Source organism: Zootoca vivipara, chromosome 5 (assembly GCF_965207765.1).
Source record: "Zootoca vivipara chromosome 5, rZooViv2.hap1.1, whole genome shotgun sequence".
Classification (NCBI taxonomy): Eukaryota; Metazoa; Chordata; class Lepidosauria; order Squamata; family Lacertidae; genus Zootoca; species Zootoca vivipara.
This window is the reverse complement of record NC_142588.1, coordinates 39,796,657-39,814,665: the sequence shown is the minus strand read 5'-3', so window position 1 is coordinate 39,814,665 and position 18,009 is coordinate 39,796,657. Positions and strand designations below refer to the sequence as shown.

General features: G+C 41.2%; 1 protein-coding gene across 5 annotated transcripts in view; it reads left to right on the top strand.

Annotated features, from left to right (window-relative positions):
- The window catches only part of PTPRE (protein tyrosine phosphatase receptor type E), a 100,018-nt gene that overhangs the window by 12,943 nt on the left and 69,066 nt on the right, over positions 1 to 18,009 (top strand). Inside the window, exon 1 of one of the 5 annotated variants that reach the window (XM_088670428.1) lies at positions 14,791 to 14,816. The exons of the other annotated variants lie outside the window; for them this stretch is intronic. Within the exon in view, the coding sequence (XP_088526554.1) occupies positions 14,806 to 14,816 (11 nt within the window). The 5' untranslated portion in view covers positions 14,791 to 14,805. Of the gene's footprint in view, positions 1 to 14,790; positions 14,817 to 18,009 lie in introns of those variants that run through there. 5 annotated transcript variants of the gene reach the window in all.

Genomic DNA, 18,009 nt, shown 5'->3' with positions numbered 1-18,009 from the left:
CATCTCTATTATGAGGTAACATCTTCCTAAGGTTTATGTTTCTAATGACCCTGCAATTATCTATAGATCTATAATTAGTTCAAGTGTTAGATAATTAATTTTCAGAAGGTATCTTAACTAATTTCACATATTGATACCAAGGGCATTTGGAAGACAGTCCTTCAGTTTAAAATTCCCTTGATGATTTGCCACCTGTCACTTCAGTCCTTTCAATTTACCAGTCCTTTCCATCTTTCCATCTCTCACTATTTTAAATCTTGTTAAACCTGCAAGTCTGATGTATGAAATCATTCTAAAACATTCCATTAGTTGAACTGTAAATACAAAGACCCAAGACTGAAAGATGATTTTAGCCATGAGTGTTGATACTAACATGTATTAACCCTTAAATGTCTTACGGGTTGCTAACTGTTAAGAATGAAGAGTTCTTGCACCAGAGAAGTGTAAGACGTAAGTCCCATATGTATTACTCAGCTTTGAAACCAAGCAACATGGCAAAGCCTTTTAAGATAGTGTACTAATTTAATTGTGGCAGAAGCACTGCTTTTGCATTTTTATAGCGTGGTTGTACATGCATGTGGAATAAAGGCCACATTGAGACCTAAGGTTAGCTGGTGTAATTGCAAGGTCACATTCCTCCAAATCTTTTATTTTTATTTTTATGGCCACTTTAAACTGGTTGCCATAGTGGTGATTTCACCTGGAACTTAATATGCAAGTTTGAGGGGTTTTTTCATATTGTAGAATAAATAACAGTTTTAGAGGCCCTGGCATGAGTGGAATTGTTAACTCTCCTCTCATGTGCACACTCATGTTAACAGCAGGGCTACCAACTTGAATAAAATATTGTGGGAGCCCAGGCAAGCCCTGCCCTGCACAATCAATCACATGATGCAGTGGGGGCACACATCATTTGAATGGGAATGCCCATAAACTTTGTGGGCGCCCAGCCCCTTCAAATATTTAATTGTGGGGGCTTGGAGGAATTGGCTCCTATGGTTAACAGAGTCTTCAATGAAGCAGGATGCTGAGCTAGTTCTGGGCCAACACAGGTCCTACATGCCACTTGGACTCTTTTTGAACTTGCTTTCTGGTGGCTCCTGTCCTCATTCTGTTGAAAAGGCATGTTCAGATGGCGTGAAAGAAAAGATCTCTAGGCTGAATGATATTCAAGAGATGAATGTTGCACAGAAACATGGCTTGATTTCCTAATGTTCCAGGCCAAACCCTGAGTTCCAGTAACTGTGAAGCAGGCTTTCCCCCCTCTCAATAGTTTTAAGATGCTGACTGACATAAGGCATTAAGGAGAGAGGTATACTTGTGCACCTACTGTCTGTATTCCTTATGCACAGTTCACCTCTGTGTAGGAAGCAAATGTATGCTAAACTACATTCCAAACAGCACTATACACAGATAACTACCACAAGGGGACCTAAAAGCCACCTCTTTACAAGAGGGGGAAAGTCTGCATAAGCGCACCCTCGCTGATTACATTTTCATTGACTTGGCATTCTTATGCTTGTTGGATAATCTGGTTGAAGTTTGTTTATCTTGGCTGTTTAGCAGGTTCCCACTTTGGGGCCTAGGCTAAGTCAGGGTCCTGTCACCTTGCTGCCATGGGCATTGTTAATTTGCAGTGAGAGTTAAAAATACCATGCTAAGGTTTAGAATATCACATATGTGTTAGAGAATAATTTAGTAAGTGTTTGACCTTTATGGATACCCTAAATGGCATGCCTTCCATTTTTAACATTTACCCCTTTGTTGGACTGATAACACGCCAGAATGGAGAGCAGCATATTTTCCTACAGTGCTGTTTTTGTTTTATAAATGAATACAGCTGTGTTATTTTGTGTGGAGGAAGTATTCATGTTGAGTTCACAGAACTTTCTCAGAAGACAGTCGGGTGCGGAGGGGGGCAGAATAGATGGTTATATTTCAGCTGTTGACATGAAAGTAGTCTTATTTGGTCTTTGAAACTTGTACTGATTTTCAAAGGCACCTGTATATTGAGAGAGGTCATTTATAAAGTCATTGAATGATTGAAGGATACTATTGTGCAACATTATTTTAATGGGTATTTTGTAGACATACTTTTTTAAATAAAAAAGTGAAACAAAGTGTACATGTGAATGCAACAAAGTGGATCTGTAACCAGCACTTGCATATTAAAATAATTTTTAGTGGGGAAATAGGTTTCTGTGCAGGAGTTGATCACGGTGAGGGTTTGCCAAGCATGCCTTCCCTTTTAGCACATTTCTCCCTTTTGTCCTGAGTTCGAGTGTCTTCAAATCCCATGACACCTTTGCAGGCCAGGCACTTGCAGGCCAGGGTTTCCCAGTTGCCAGTGTTTATACTACATTTTTTAAGATTTGCCTTGAGAGAGTCTTTAAACCTCTTTTGTTGACCACCAGCATTACGCTTTCCATTTTTAAGTTCGGAATAGAGTAGTTGCTTTGGAAGACGATAATTAGGTATCCACACAACATGACCAGTCCAACAAAGTTGATGTTGAAGAATCATTGCTTCAACACTGGTGATATTTGCTTCTTCCAGTACACTGGCATTAGTTCGCCTGCCTTCCCAAGTGATGTGTAATTTTTTTCAGAGACACCGTTGATGGAATCTTTTGAGAAGTTGGCGATGGCGTTTATAAGTGGTCCATGTTTCAGAAGCATATAGTAACATTGGTGGTATAATAGCTTTTTAAACAAGCATTTTGGTTTCCCTGCGAATGTCCCAGTCCTCAAACACTCTGCACTTCAACCAGGAGAAAGCTGCACTTGCAGAACTCAGGTGATGCTGGATTTCGACATCAATGTTGGCCCTTGTGGAAAGATAACTGCCCAGATAGGGGAAGTGATTGACACTTTCCAACGTTATACCATTGAGCTGGATTTGTGGTGCTGCAGAGGGGTTGTTTTGTGCCTGTTGGTGCAGCATTTTGGTTTTTTGGGTGTTGAGCAACAGGCCAAGCTTTTTGTAAGCTGTAAAGATATTTAGGATGGTTTGGAGGTTGCTCAAAGCCAGGCATCCCCAAACTGCGGCCCTCCAGATGTTTTGGGCTACAACTTCCATGATCCCTAGCTAACAGGACCAGTGGTCGGGGAAGATGGGAATTGTGGGGGGAAAGGGGATAACTTGGCAGCTATGCACTGTGCTTTAGCCTGCTTTGCAGTTCTTGCTCTAGCAGAACACAATGCACTTTTTGGGTTGCCTTCAGTTCGTACAGGTAGGCTGTTGTTGCTTTGAGCCAGGCAGGATGTAGTAATGTTTCTTAGTTCTTCCCTTTCTCCAGTTCCAGAGCATCTATTCTTTACAAAAGGCTTTGCAAGATGCCCAGGGATCTACCTTCCTGATCATGTTTTCTCTTTGATTTATCAGAGGGGATATATCAGAGGGGCTTGAAACAGCTTCTGCATGTGTGGCCTGGTTTAAAAGGCCTCATGTTGTTCCTGCTTGCCCATCATGCTTCCCGGTGCTGCAGATGCACTGAAAAAGCAATTATTCATAGAATTGGAAGGACCCTGAGGATAATCTAGTCCAACCCCCTGCAGTTTTGGAATATGAAGCTGTCCCATGCAGAATTCGAACCTGCAACATTGGCATTATCAGCACCATGCTGTAACCCACTCAGCTAACCTGTATAGTTTCACTGCCTCTCAATAATTCCCCGGAAGAGCAGTATTCCTCAAGTTTGGCCTGTTCACCTTGGGGCCAGTTTCACTGTGAAAAAAAACTACAGGCTAGGTTACAACCCCAGATACTGAAATTCTGGTTCAAGCACTGGAATCCCTGACACCATTTCTATTCCTGACAGTAATGTTGTGAGTTTTATTTTTCAGTACTTTGGGCTCAGCCAATTACACCAGCTGCTTAATTGGCCAGACTGGCAGCAGTAGGAACCCAAAGTAATCAAAACCCAAAAGATCTGCTACGAAGTTGAGTCAAATCAGACTACTGTGCAGGCGATTGCAGATTGCAAGCATCTGGGATATGTTGCTTCCAAACTTGCCAGCAATTTAAGAACACCTTTTAAAGTGTACTTAAAAAGTAGTCACCACTCTCTTCTCTTTGCCATTCATTGCCTGTTTCATATTTCCACATGTCAAGTTAAAACATCTGCTTCCTTCCTGGTCCTGCCTCTCTTCTCCAGGAAAGTATGAACTATATCTTCTTCTTCTTCTTCTTCTTCTTCTTCTTCTTCTTCTTCTTCTTCTTCTTCTTCTTCTTCTTCTTCTTCTTCTTCTTCTTCGCCATTCTGTGCAGCTCCCGACAGAATATTAAACAGAATAAAACACCAAACATTAAAAACTTCCCTAAACAGGGCTGCCTTCAGATGTCTTCTAAAAGTCAGATAGTTGTTTATTTCCTTGACATCTGATGGGAGGGAGTTCCACAACATGGGCACCACCTCTGAGAAGGCCCTCTACCTGGTTCCCTGTAACTTGGCTTTTCGCAGTGAGGGAACTGCCAGTGTCCGGGCTGAACGATGGGGGTGGAGATGCTCCTTCAGGCAGTTGTAACTATGTAACTATTTCCCATTGAAGGCATGGTTCTAAACCCCTGAATCTCTTGTTTAATGCAATGCATTTACAATTATTTTCCACAACAAAATGTGTTTGGCCCATGGAGATCAATATATTGAGATATTGCAACACTTATGTTGAACACCTTAATGGTAAATTGCTCTGCTCTGCATTTAATTATTTAACTAAACATTATACATGGTTGATATCCTGAATAAAAGGCTGAATTTACATTTTTCATTTCTTAAACTTGGCTACCTTCAAGTCCTATGAAAGGACTTGAAACAAACTTAAATACTGTACCGTACTACCACTTATCTCAATGGGCCTGTGCTAAGTAAGTTTGGATCCAACCCTTAATTCTCAGAATTGGGAGTAAAACTTTCATGACACAGACTTGAAATATTCATTCAAAATCATTCTTTTGGTTGAGATGTGAACTAGAAATTTCCTTGATTGACTTATTTGTTTGGAATCCTAGGAAGATGTGCCATTCCTCTAGCCTCTTTATCTGCAAATGAGAACCACACTATCTTTCTGTTTTGAAAGGCTCTGCATCTGCGTGGTTTTCAGTGTGTACCATTACAGCACAGATGCCAAAAAAATGACAGCATCTACTTTGGTCACAAGCTATGCCAGATGTGTTTATCCTTACAGTTCAGATTGCTGCTGCTGCTTTGTGCTATTTCCAAAGCAAACTTAAACTGCAATCCAATCTGCACCTACTTGGAAGTAAGCCCTGTTTGAACTCAGTGGAACTTTCTTACGGTATATACAAACACACATAGATCAACTGTTTAAGTCTTCAAGAGGCATCATGAACAATATAAAACATATAAGTATATAGTATTATATATAAAATATATTATATAAAATCAATGCATGTGAACACTTTTTAGAAAACAATTTAATTGAAAATGTTTCATTATTGAACTATGGCCTAAGCTGATTTTCCTTAAAAAACAAACAAACCATAATATGTCAGATATTTACTTAATTCATTGTAGCTAGAATAATTCAGTCTTCCAAGAATGACATATACTTTAAGATTAAATTTTCACAGCAGAAAGTGATGATAAATGTGTTTTTCATTTTTAAAATTAATATTACAATATTCCTGGGAATCACAGCAACATGATTGATAGGCATTTTATCATTGTTTTAGTAGTAGTGTGGAATAATTCATGGGTATCATGTTTTCAAACTACACTTTGGGTTACGCTATCCTGTGTTTTTCTTGCTTTGCTATGCTATATTATTATATATCTTCTTTTTTGCCAGAACGCTTAGAAAGTGTGCAGTTAGCAGTGTTATGCTCACTTAGTTTAGAGCTGTCATCCTTCACAGCAGATAATTGCTAGTTCCTGATTCATTTCCCCTTTCACCTCTCCAGCATATAATGCATTAATGTTGGTAAGCAGTATTTTCACAAAATCTGAAAAGCTATTAATGTGCTTGTTTAGTCAAAAGTAGGTATGTTGGGTTTTGGTGCAGGGGTAGAAATGTAAAGGCCAGGGAGGAAACTGGGAAAATGTGCTGGGGTGTTCCCATTTTCCTTTCAATTTTTCAGAAACAAATAGGGAGTGCTTTTTGTTTGCTTCCAGGCAGCCCTTCCAAATTTTAATCAAAGTGTAGCAAAAGTTTGCATAGAAGTTAACTTAGAAGAAAAAGAACAAGTTTTTGTTTTATCAGAAAAGCCCATGCTTTGATGTTCTATCTCTCTCTGGAAAATATATACAGTATAGTGCCTTGGGCTTGTTGTGCTGTATTGACTTTTACTGACAGATGGCACCAACTTTATTCTAGAGCCAAACCATCCACAAGGAGTAGGAGTAGCTATCACAGACTCTTAACTCGATAATAGTGTTTCCCTGTGGACATGCACCCATGTTTTATATACAATTGACCCCTTATTTCCATAATAACAATTGATCAATGGAATTCAATGGAATTCACTGGCATTTACATGGCTTTTGAAAGTATGACTCACTATTGTGTGTGGCCCTCCAGCTGTTATAGCAGTGATGGGCAACCTTTTGAGCTTGGTGTGTCAAAATTAGCCAAAAACCGAGCATAACTTGGGTGGTGTGTCACTTCAAGAAAAAAACCATAATTTCGCAATATTTATAGTTAAAAATCAAAAATGTATAATTTTCCCCTTTAAAAAAGGAAAAAGGGGAGAGAGAAAATTATTAGTTTTTTAAAAATATATTTAAAAGGGGGGGGGGAATAAGGCAAAATCCAGAGGTCTTTCCCAGTGGGACTCTGGGCTCAGGCCTTCCTCCAACGGGTCTGCCACTGCGGAAGTGGGCTCAGGTTGGGCCTGTGCCTCCTCGTGGCCCTCTTCAGCCCACCTCTCCCCTCACTCGGCTATGCTTGCATGGCGACGGGGCAGCAGGGAAGGGGTTTCAGCTTACTTGGGTGTCCCTTCTCTCTTCCCGGGATGGCGGTGAGGTGGCGGCGGTGGCAGCAGCGAGGTTGGGGTTCTTCTCTCTCCTCCAAGGGCCCCCTCCTCTCCCTTGAGGCGGGGGCAACGGGGATGGCTACGGAGCGAGCGGACCCCTGTTCTCCTTTGCCTTGTTTTTCCTTCTTTTCTCCCTTCTTTCTGCGGGGGCAGCGGCAGCGGGGCCAGGGCTTCCTTTTTCCTCCACCAGCCTCTGGAGGTTGTCCGTCAGGTTCGCAGGGTGGGGGTGGGGTCCGGCAGCTCCCCAGTTGCTGCACTGGTGGCTCCCAGTGTCCGGGTGGTGGTGGTGGCAGTTTGGGTGGCTCGGGAGCCTGTCTGGCAGCTCCTGCATCACTGGTCACTTTCAGGAGCTCCGTGGCTTCGTGCCGACCGCCATTTTGCCTCGCCGGAATTCCACCAGGCCCCCAGAGATGCGTCGTCTGCGGCATTCCACGGCTGCTTGTCACCGAAAATGGCTATGCGTGTCAGTGCTGACACGCGTGTCATAGGTTCGCAATCACTGTGTTATAGGGTCTTAACTTTAAGCTGGAAAGAGGAGTCAGAAGCTGAAGTCCTCAACTTCTGACCCCTCCTTGTCCTGGTTTTCTCCCTCTCACTGCTCATTGTGGTCCCACCACTACTCCCCAGGCTCTTCCCTTGCTGGTTCCGCTGTGCCCAACCAGCCCATGACAGGTATTAACTGAATGCACCTATAGAAACTGTCAATTCTGCCAATTTTGATATTGTTTTGCCATTAAAACTTCATATCTTACAATAAAATATGCTGTTTTTCTTTACTCAAAGACTAATCACCACATTTCTTGCTGAAATAAAAGTATGTTTTCACATTTCTAACAAGAACATGGGCTGATTTCAGTGCTGCAGTTGCCCTTACAGATGCTGCTCAAAAGGGAAACCCAGCTAGATGGGTGGGGTATAAACAAACAAACAAACAACAACAACAACAACAAGTTCTGGCAGCTTTGCAAGTGGCAGGTACAGTGTTTAAAAACACTTAATTTTGGTGTGCCAACCAAAATTCACACTGTCTTTCTGTGCCATCAGCTGCTTAGTGTGTGTGGTGCTGGCATGGAGATATTACGCATTTTCCCTGTCACGAAGCAACCGCTATTTAAGTGATTTATCTAGGAAATGGAGCATTGCTATAGTTAAGCACTTTTGGTGGTCTCAGGGAGACGGGGGCTATCATTTTTTAAAAAGTGGTTATGTTCATAATTATGAAAGTTCTGCACCCTGCATTAGGGGTACTGTGTAGGATGATGATATTATTTAACACTTTTGAACAAAAGTGTGGGACATGGTGTGTACAGTACATTGCACAGGCACTTGACCACTAGGTTAAATGTCATCACTTTGTCTGTATAGCTACTTACCATGTCATAATGACTCAGTCCACAACCTCTTTCCAGGAAACATCTGTTAGGAACCAGGAAATTCAGTAATAGCTTCCTCCATTTCTTTATGTCTAGTGTGTATGTGAGAGAGAGCACACAGGCATGCTTCTAGATTTTAGAATATGAGACTGCAGAAGATAATGTACAAAAACAGTGTGGGATGATCATCTGTGAAGAAAAGCACTTTAGAAATGGCAGTTCAAAAAACAACAACCAGCATATCCTTTTCACTATACTATAAATTTTATGGAAAATTCAACGTATCTTCATCTTGCATTTCAATCAGCTGCAGTTGTGTGATTGCACCTAAATGCTTTGGACCTACATAATTGTCTGCAAAATTGCCTCTGTAATTGTTTATGTTGGCAATTTGCACCTCCAAATTGAAGGTCAGTGACTGAGGGATTTGGAAAAGGGAGGAGGGAGTGTTGGGAGTTAGCAAAATACACTCTAACACAGCTGTCCTCATTACCTACTGTAAGGGAAAAACTAATTAGTTTTATTGAATTCAGTTTTCTAGTAGAACTATTTGCAGCTTGTTAATCTTCATAATGCAGAATGACTGTTAAATGAATTTTAGTTCTGTGGCTTTTGATGTGCGGTATAATAAACTGAAAGGATTGATTCAGATGCTATGCAGTACAACATCTCCCTCAAAGATGGATGAATTCTCTGTAGAATTCAGGACAGAATAAGTAGATTGCACAGATTATGAAACAACTATGTTAGTATCTTTGCAGTGCATTGTGACCCAATTTCTCATTCTATTTTCTGCATAGGCTGGCTGAAAATAAGAATTAACATTATTTGTTTTGTTTTTTTAAGAATTAAAACACCAACAATCGCATCTTCATCATATTCTGGTTGGGAGGAAGGATAATTCCATAAGAGGTGGAGGAGAACTGATTCCACCCACCAAGGTTAGGGTTTCTCAGATTGAAACTGATTTGAAAATAATATAATTAATTAAAATCCAAACCAAAGTAAGATGGTGAGCGTAAAATAATAATTTGTTTCATCTGTTTGCAAAAGGCTGGTGTTTCAACTGGCACAGTCAGATGAAAGGCAAAGCAGCGAGCACATGGAACAGGGTCTGTGAAAAGTAGAAGTAGAGAAATAAATCCCCAGGACCTCATCACCACAGACTTCTGTTGGGAGAAACATGCAAGCACTGCTTCATTGCAATGAACAAGTGTGTGCATGAGTACCTGCAGGGTTGGCCAGGGGAGTGCTTTTTTTCTATGGATATGCAAGACACAAATTAAGACTGATAAAAAGAAGCCGGCAAAATTGATTTGGCCGTCTTTCAAAAGTCTTTGCGGGGGTGGATTTAGGAGAAGGGCTCTATTTTCCTTTAGCTCTCTTAGTATTGGGAATTTTATTTCCAGGCTATCATCATTTGGGCCTGTTCTGGCATTCATATCTCCCATTATGTAGAAAAGTGTGCTGGGGTATTTAATTTGATAGGAGTACAAGAAACTATGCAATTTACGCCATGTGCTCTCAATCTGTGTTTGCACTGTATATGGTGGCATATAAGCTGAAACAAAAATGATGTTCTTGGATTCTAGCTTCAATGTAATTCCCAGCGCCAGTTGCTCGAAAACCGAGAATTCAGACACCTGTGATACCAGGCTATTGACCATTTTGGCCAAGGCTCCAGTGTTTGCTTAAAGCAGGGGTCAGCAAACTTTTTCCACAGGGGGCCGGTCCACTGTCCCTCAGACCTTGTGGGGGGCTGGACTATATTTTGAAAACAAAAATCCTCCCCACCGACTCTCCCCTCCCTTCTCCACAGCACCGGATGAGCCCCGGGGGCTGCTTACCTGTGCCTTGTGAGCAGCAGGGGCTGGCGGCAGCAGAGGGATGATAAGCAGTGCAAAAGGGCTGGCTCCAGTGAGGGGCTACTTAAAATGGCACTCAGCCAACCACGGCTCAACAAAGCCCAGCCCCCTTCCTCCTCTAGGCAGGGCAGGGAGAAGCCAAAAGGAGGGAGGGAGGAGGCGTGTTTGAGGGAGGGAGGGGGGAAATGGCACAGCCCGAATGATCAGAATCCCCACGCCAATCCACGTGGCGATTCCCGGACTGTCCGTGGGCTGGATCCAGAAGGCAATTAAGCCGGATCCGGCCCCCAGGCCTTAGTTTACCGACCCATGGCTTAAAGAGTTATCTACTTTGTGTTATATTTTCCTTTATGTTTCTCCATAACAAGCATCATCATCATCAACAACAAAAAAGCCTGACTGGTTTCAGACCTTATGTTTGACATTCACTGTAGGAAGGTGGAGTCTGTGTAAGAGGTGTGGATTTCAGCATTAGGAGTCTTTAGTTTAGAATCCTACAGTACTGTTGTTCAGTGGACAAATTGAAAACAAATATAATGAATCAAAATAGTCAACAACCTGTAGTTCTAAGTCATAGACCATGCTCCGCCCCGGTAATTATTTTCGTGGACACGTGTGTGTGTGTATGAGAGAGAGAGAGAGAGAGAGAGAGAGAGAGAGAGAGAGAGAGAGAGAGAGATTGGCTCTGCCCAAAATCCATGCCAAAGGAACCTGAAGAGTTCTGTGTCTTATACACAAAAGTATGTTGGAAATGTGTGGCTCTGATCAGTCTTGGAAATTCAGAAAATATAAACTCACAGAGAAGCAACCAGTGGCATTTTATTTTTTAAACATGTCATAAATTACTGTGAGCACATGCTGAGCATTTTATGTGTTTATAGGGCTACTTTTATATGGAGACACCCTGAGGCTGAAATCCCATGTGCACTTACAAGAAGTAAGTCCCAGTGACCACAATAGGGCTTCCTTCTAAGTAACCATGCAAAGGGTGTGCTATCAAACTTCCTGTGTTAAACTGTGTTTTCATGATATAGGTCTCAGTTTCAAAGCAGGTTTGTCATGAGTGGCATCAACTGGGGAAAACAGAATTGCTTAGGAGCTTAAGTCATTCTGTCCATTAACCTGGAATTAAGCTTGGATGTGATTGAGGTGTTGTTTGCACAGGAACATAAAAGGTAAAGGGACCCCTGACCATTAGGTCCAGTCGTGACCAACTCTGGGGTTGCGCGCTCATCTCGCATTATTGGCCGAGGGAGCCGGCGTATAGCTTCCAGGTCATGTGGCTAGCATGACTAAGCCGCTTCTGGCAAACCAGAGCAGCACATGGAAACGCCGTTTACCTTCCCGCTGTAGCGGTTCCTATTTATCTACTTGCATTTTGACGTGCTTTCGAACTGCTAGGTTGGCAGGAGCTGGGACCAAGCAACGGGAGCTCACCCCGTCACAGGGATTCGAACCGCCGACCTTCTGATCAGCAAGCCCCCCCCCAGCTTTGGGAAGGAGGCAATAGGGCTCTGGGTCCTGTCAGAGGGCTGGCACCTGCTCCCCAAAGCCCAGGAAGCTTCTGCCAAGCTTAGGGAAGGAGGCATGATGCTCACATGTGTGACAGCAAGACATCACATGGGAAATGTCAGGCCCCCTCCATTGCCCTTGCAAGCTGACGCCTTTGACCCTAACTGTTCCCCTACGAAAAAATTCACCACATGCCACTGAGGATACACGATTGCTCTGCTCCTTCTTTCCCTTTCCACGTGATTAGCATCCTTGAGTTATTTTGAACCAATCTCCTCTAACTTCAGGGGTGGGGGAAGCAGGTTTATTTGTTTAATGTACAGTAGTTGTTTAAAATTAACATTGCATGAAACTCTTGCATAGAGCTTACATGACCCAAATTTCCTTCCTCCAACCATGTGTTCATTCCTTCCTGAACAAGGCTTTTGCCAATTTCAGTTGCAGGTCTTTCAATATATGCAAGTTCTGGTTTTTCAGTACTTGCCTTGTGGTTCAAATTCCACAATGAGGTGTCTTGCTTGCTACACAAACAACAAAAGAATATTGGATATATATTCTAAGTGATTGCACTGGAGACAAAAGCTTGCATATAAACATAGAGATGTGTCATCAATTTAGAGCAACAATATGTATATATATTTATATAAACTTTTTAAATTTTCTTTCTCTTTTTCCTTTGCAGCCTATAGCATCTTCTTCTAGTAGGTGAGTACACTGCATAATCTAACTATAAACAATTATCCACCAGTATATTCAAGTATACTATTCTTTTAAAGAATTTTCGCAACATTATGAAGTTAACAGCTTGAAGCTATATAGCAGCCAAACTGTATTTAAATTTTATAGGTCAGCATATTTTATAGGGGGTAGCCTTTGCAGTCTCACGTTTCCTTCTCGTATTAGTTGTTAGGATATAATTTAGCATGCGATTGTTGCATTAGTTTGCAGCCTTGAAAAGAAAGTGCTTCTTATCACTGACATACATTTGAAGCCCATTGTCAGATAACGGTGCTGATTGTAGTTGCATGTGACACAGATCTGCTGTTGGGAAAATGGCTGAAAAAGAACTATTCTAGAACCATGTCGGCAGAATTGGGCTGCTTTCATTGTAAGAGCCATTCATTGCATTCAGTTCTGAATGCCAGATTTTAAAAGTAGGACGATTCAAAATAGAAAGAAATGGGTACAGGCGGCATTTTGAAGGCACATCTGCCTAGGCAAATAATACCTGGTTTGGGTTTTTTTTTTAAAAAAAGTTTGTTTTAAAAGGATGTGTGTGAAGGATAACGTGGTAGGAAACTTGTGCAGGTTTCTTAGCAATGAACATTTAACAGAGGAAATATGGTATTGTTGCTTAGGGTTGCATGTGAAAGCTATAAATTTCCTTGAGTTATTTTGAACTGATTTCAAGCGATATTCAAGCTTCTGGCAGCTTGAATTATACTCATTATACTGTAAAGTATGTTGAAAATATGTTGCTTCTTTGTTATAGGTGTATCACCTAAGACCATGATTAAGCTGTTAAGGAGAGGCACCTAAAAGGTGGCAATTAGGAGGTATATACTCATTCTCACAGCCCAGTGAGGCACAGGGCTGCAGGGCAGCATGGTCACTGTCATGGCCAAAAGAGCTAATAATCATATAATCATAGAGTTGGAAGGAACCACAAGAGTCATTTATTCCAACCTGCTGTAATGCAGGAATCTTTTGCCCAACATGGGGCTCGAACCCACACCCCTGAGATTAAGAGTCTCATGCTCTACCGACTGAGCTGGGTCTCCCCAGGATCTCATGGGGCTTCTTCATCTTGCATGGCCGGATGAGATCTTAGAGAAGGGAGGGACAACAGGCCCTTTAAAAAGGCCAGTCCCACCCAGACTTGGCTTCTCTTTCCTTTCATCACCTTTACTCTTAATTGGCTTTGTAATATCATGTATTGTTGCGATACCATTGCTTATAGAGCGATCCTAACTATGCCTACACAGTGGTAAGGCCTACTGAATTCAATGAGGCTAACGCCCAGGTAAGTAGGATTAGGATTGCTGCCTTAGCGTGTGATTCCCGATTGTCACTCTGGTAAGAAGGAAAATGCTGGAAAGCAGAAGTGACACAAGAACCAACAGCTGCTTAAATAGGCAAGTGAAAACAGAGTACGTGAAGCATTTCACATGCTCTGAAACCACCTTGCTGTTTCACGCACGTCCCCAAATAGCTCCCAAAAAAACTTCATAGGTGACTATTTAGTGAAGCCGGGCATCATTCTGGAGTTTGCTAGAACGGTATTGCTTTTCATTGAAAATCTGTCGTCTTTGTCTGTGCATCAGATACTGGACACATGGACAACGGCAGCCGTGTAAGCTAAATCCACGATGCATTTGTAGTGCTGTTGTAATTTATTCTGTCAGCAAGCAGGCTATACTAGGGGCTTGAATTACCACCTTTGTTGGAAGGTAGGACTGATATGAATTTTTAATCTCAACAAGGAATGCTACAAAGCAGCCACTTCATATAGGGAATACTGTGGACCTGGGTCTTACCCTTGCTTGTTAAAGTTTCTGAGTTTTATTTAAGGCGTGCTCTTTCATCTTTCTCTTTTCAAGTTTTCTACTTATGCCTTTTTGTAGACTAGGAAGCAAAGGAGATTTGCAGCTGCATGGGGGAGGGGAATGTTCCTACTCTTACGAATGAATTTGAAAGCCAGCAATTTCTTAATCATTTACCAGAATGGATGTTTCCTATTCTAGCAGCAGAAGGAAATGTTTACATTATGAGATGCAGCAGCCTTTTCCAGACAATACTATGACTCTGGCTTTTTGACTATTTATCACATGCAACAGCTACTATAATTATGCCCAGCAGTCAAGGTTTCCATTTAGAAAAGCATGAGTAGGTGGTGGAGGGATGGGCTGGGACACCAATATATTTTCTATTTAAAAGGAAGTTTGTTGCACTTGAACCGGGATTTCCTGAAACAAAGATTTGCTGATAAAGGCTTACTTTACAGTTGATAAGCAAAATGGATCCCTGGGTATTATGTTGGTTGCCCCTTAGCTCTGTTCTGGATGAAAAAGAGGTAAATGAGTATATTGGATTGTTTTATTTAATGAAGTGTGTTTTTAATGAAGTGTGTATTTATTGAAGTGTGTAGTGTAAGAGAGAATATATTGTAAACCATACAGTTTAATAGTTAAATATATTACAGTGCTTTTTCTTAGATCATATTTCAAAGATGTACAAAGGTGCCCGAAAAAGAATAAAACCACAGGAGTATATAACAAAATTAAGATTCTGAACTTGGAAAGTGATATGTTCTGTTTAATATGACAAATAGCATGATCCTGTAATGTTTACTTGGAATTAAGATTCACTGAGAGGAATGGAGCTCTCAAGTAAGTGTGCATACGGTATTGACCACATTCGAATAGAAAACAATTGTCAATACCAAGCAATTGCTCGTTTGTAGAAAAGTGAAATATGTACATGGATCATTGTGTTGAAATCAGTGCATAAAAGATAATTTTTACTTAAAATTTTAGAAACAATATATAAAAACTCCTCGATTAAGAACACAAGTAGTGTTTTAATAGCTTTATTTCAATAATAATTGGAACTTAAATTATTTTATATTCTGTTGGGTGTAGTAGACTTACTAATTCTTATATAATTTCTTACAATGAAGTTGCTGTGGAGTAGACTGTTGGTCTAAAAATAACAGAGTTAAAAATCATTTTTCAAATGCAGAGGAGCTAGGAATATTATTCCGTGTAATTCAGTAATATTTAAATCTGAATAAAAGATCAGAAAGATGACAGAAAGGAACATTAGAAGATTTTGGCCCCTTGCACGTAATACCTTTCAGTTCTAAGTAAACTGCAAATATCTACAGGCTATGCTCCTGCTGTTGAGTGTGAAAAGTCTTCTACTGTGCTAAACAGATTGTCAGCATTGGTGGAAGAGGAAGGAGAATAGTTTTGTGAATTTCTATCTAATTGTCGGTGCTATCAAACTCAACAAGACTTATTTTGGTGGTGAAAGAAAGCACACAGTGAATGATCACATGCTGGATGCAGGTTGTTTCATTTTGACCTCAGAACGTATGGAAACAACCCTGCAGGGGTAGTCAATGGGGCGCCACCCATATGTCATTGGACTACATTTCCCATCAGCCTCAGTCAGTATGGCCAATGGTCTGCCTGGCTGAAATGTGTTCTCAAACCTGATGCAGCCTTCTGCCTGCCTGGATGGATGGAAGATAGAGCGGGTGTGAATGTGTGTATAGAAACTCTGGCATGGTCCCCCAGGAGGTTGTCCAGAAAGAAATGTGAGCCTTTGGTTGAAAAGGGTTTTCCACCCTTGTGCTAAGCTATCTCCTTCCTGGTTTGTTTATCCACTTGTGCAAAGGGGAGAACAAAGTGGGAACAATCGGGCTTTGTGCAGCAGCCCAGTTTCCGCACAGTATGTTTTACTGAAGCTAATTGTTACATGTGAACTTAGCCATTATCAGATGTGGAGTGTATTTCTTCCCTTCTAATTGGCTGGAAATTGCAGTAAATGCATTTCCTGACACTTTGCTTTTTGAATGATTTTATTATGCCCTGTAATTATATTTCATTTGTATTATGTGAAACTAATACCTGCTTCGCAGGTAAGATTCAAATTCTATTGTGTGAGCTGGACAGGCCCTGGCAACACCTCCCCAGGTGGGATTGGACGATTGGCTGGGGTAGGCGGAGACCTCAGGTACCCAGCCTGGGAAGGTAGTGCCAGTTCCAAACTACCAGGGAGTCGCTCTGTGATCCAGGGGGCTGTGTGCAACCATGCAAAAGATGCCCTCCGTTTAACATGGGGAGCGGTCATTCCTGACACTTTGCTTTTTGAATGATTTTATTATGCCCTGTAATTATATTTCATTTGTATTATGTGAAACACTCTTGAAGACATGGCAAGAAGCATTTTCTTTGGTTTTTAAAATTTTAATAGTTTTAATAATAATAATAATAAATTTTATTTGTATCCCACCCTCCCCAGCCGAAGCCAGGCCCAGAGCGGCTAACATCATATAAATAACACAGTATACATAAAATACAATACATAATATTGATTAATATGATAGAAATTCTAGAAATAAAGTCCCAAACTTTCATTTTGAAATACTTACACATTTAAGCCAGGAGGCAAAATGAATCTGCAATGTGTATAAAGGTCATAGCATAATAGGCTTTTGGGGTGAGCAGGGGGGGACTAAGTCTATATGAAAGAAAATGTTTGATTTTGCACTGTCCTTTGCCAGACTCTGCGACTGGTAAGCAAGGGTAGTTTACATTTGCTTAGGTGCAGGTGTCATGTCATAGAATAATAGAGACATAGAAGAGTTAGAAGAGACCCCAAGGGTCATCTAGTCCAACCCCCTTTCATTGTCTGCATATAGTTGCTCTGCAAAGCAAATAATACATGAAGACCACTTGCAGATATAACTGTGTGCAAGATTTAACAAAGCTGGTCTATTTTAAGGACTGATGCCCTTTATATGGTTCACGAATGCTTAATAGTTAGTGCATATAAATTATTTTTTTTATCGTGGAGTAAATACCTTTTTTAAAAACACTGCAGTAGAAAATAACATATGCTGTCTTAGTGAAGCCCTTGCTTGTTAGCATTAATATAATGCATACAGTTCTTTAAAGGCAGCAACATGGTCCCAGACCAGAAGGCATTTAGATTGACATGATTATTTGTGAAAGAAGGAAATGACATTTCAGTAAACAAAGTGTGCATGCAGGCCCCAATGTGTGCTTTATCCAGCTGTCTCCCCTGTTCACATATATATATATCAGAGATGGAGGGGGAGGGCTGTTGTTTTATTAATCTGTGAAAATGAGCCACCTTCAATACACTGATTTCAGTAATATTTCCCAGTGTGAATCACTTCTGGTATCTGAGCTGTCCTGGTGTCAATGCTTCCATGTTACTCACAGGAGGAGGGGGTGAACTGAGTCACCCTGGTTTCTCTCTGAACAGCTCAACTGTCTGTGGCTATAACATCATGAAGCTGTACAGTACGGTACTTATGAAGGGTTCGACACAAACTGGAACTCTGCACAATTGGAGTTCTGGGTCATGTGGAGACCTTTGCATCTACAGATAGCAGCACTGTTCAAGTGGACATTGGAGTATGGGCTAATCAGTGTGCTCTCACGAGGAACATAGTATTAATTACTATGCTGCAACTTAACTCTGTATGTTTTCACTTCACTGCTGTTTTCTTT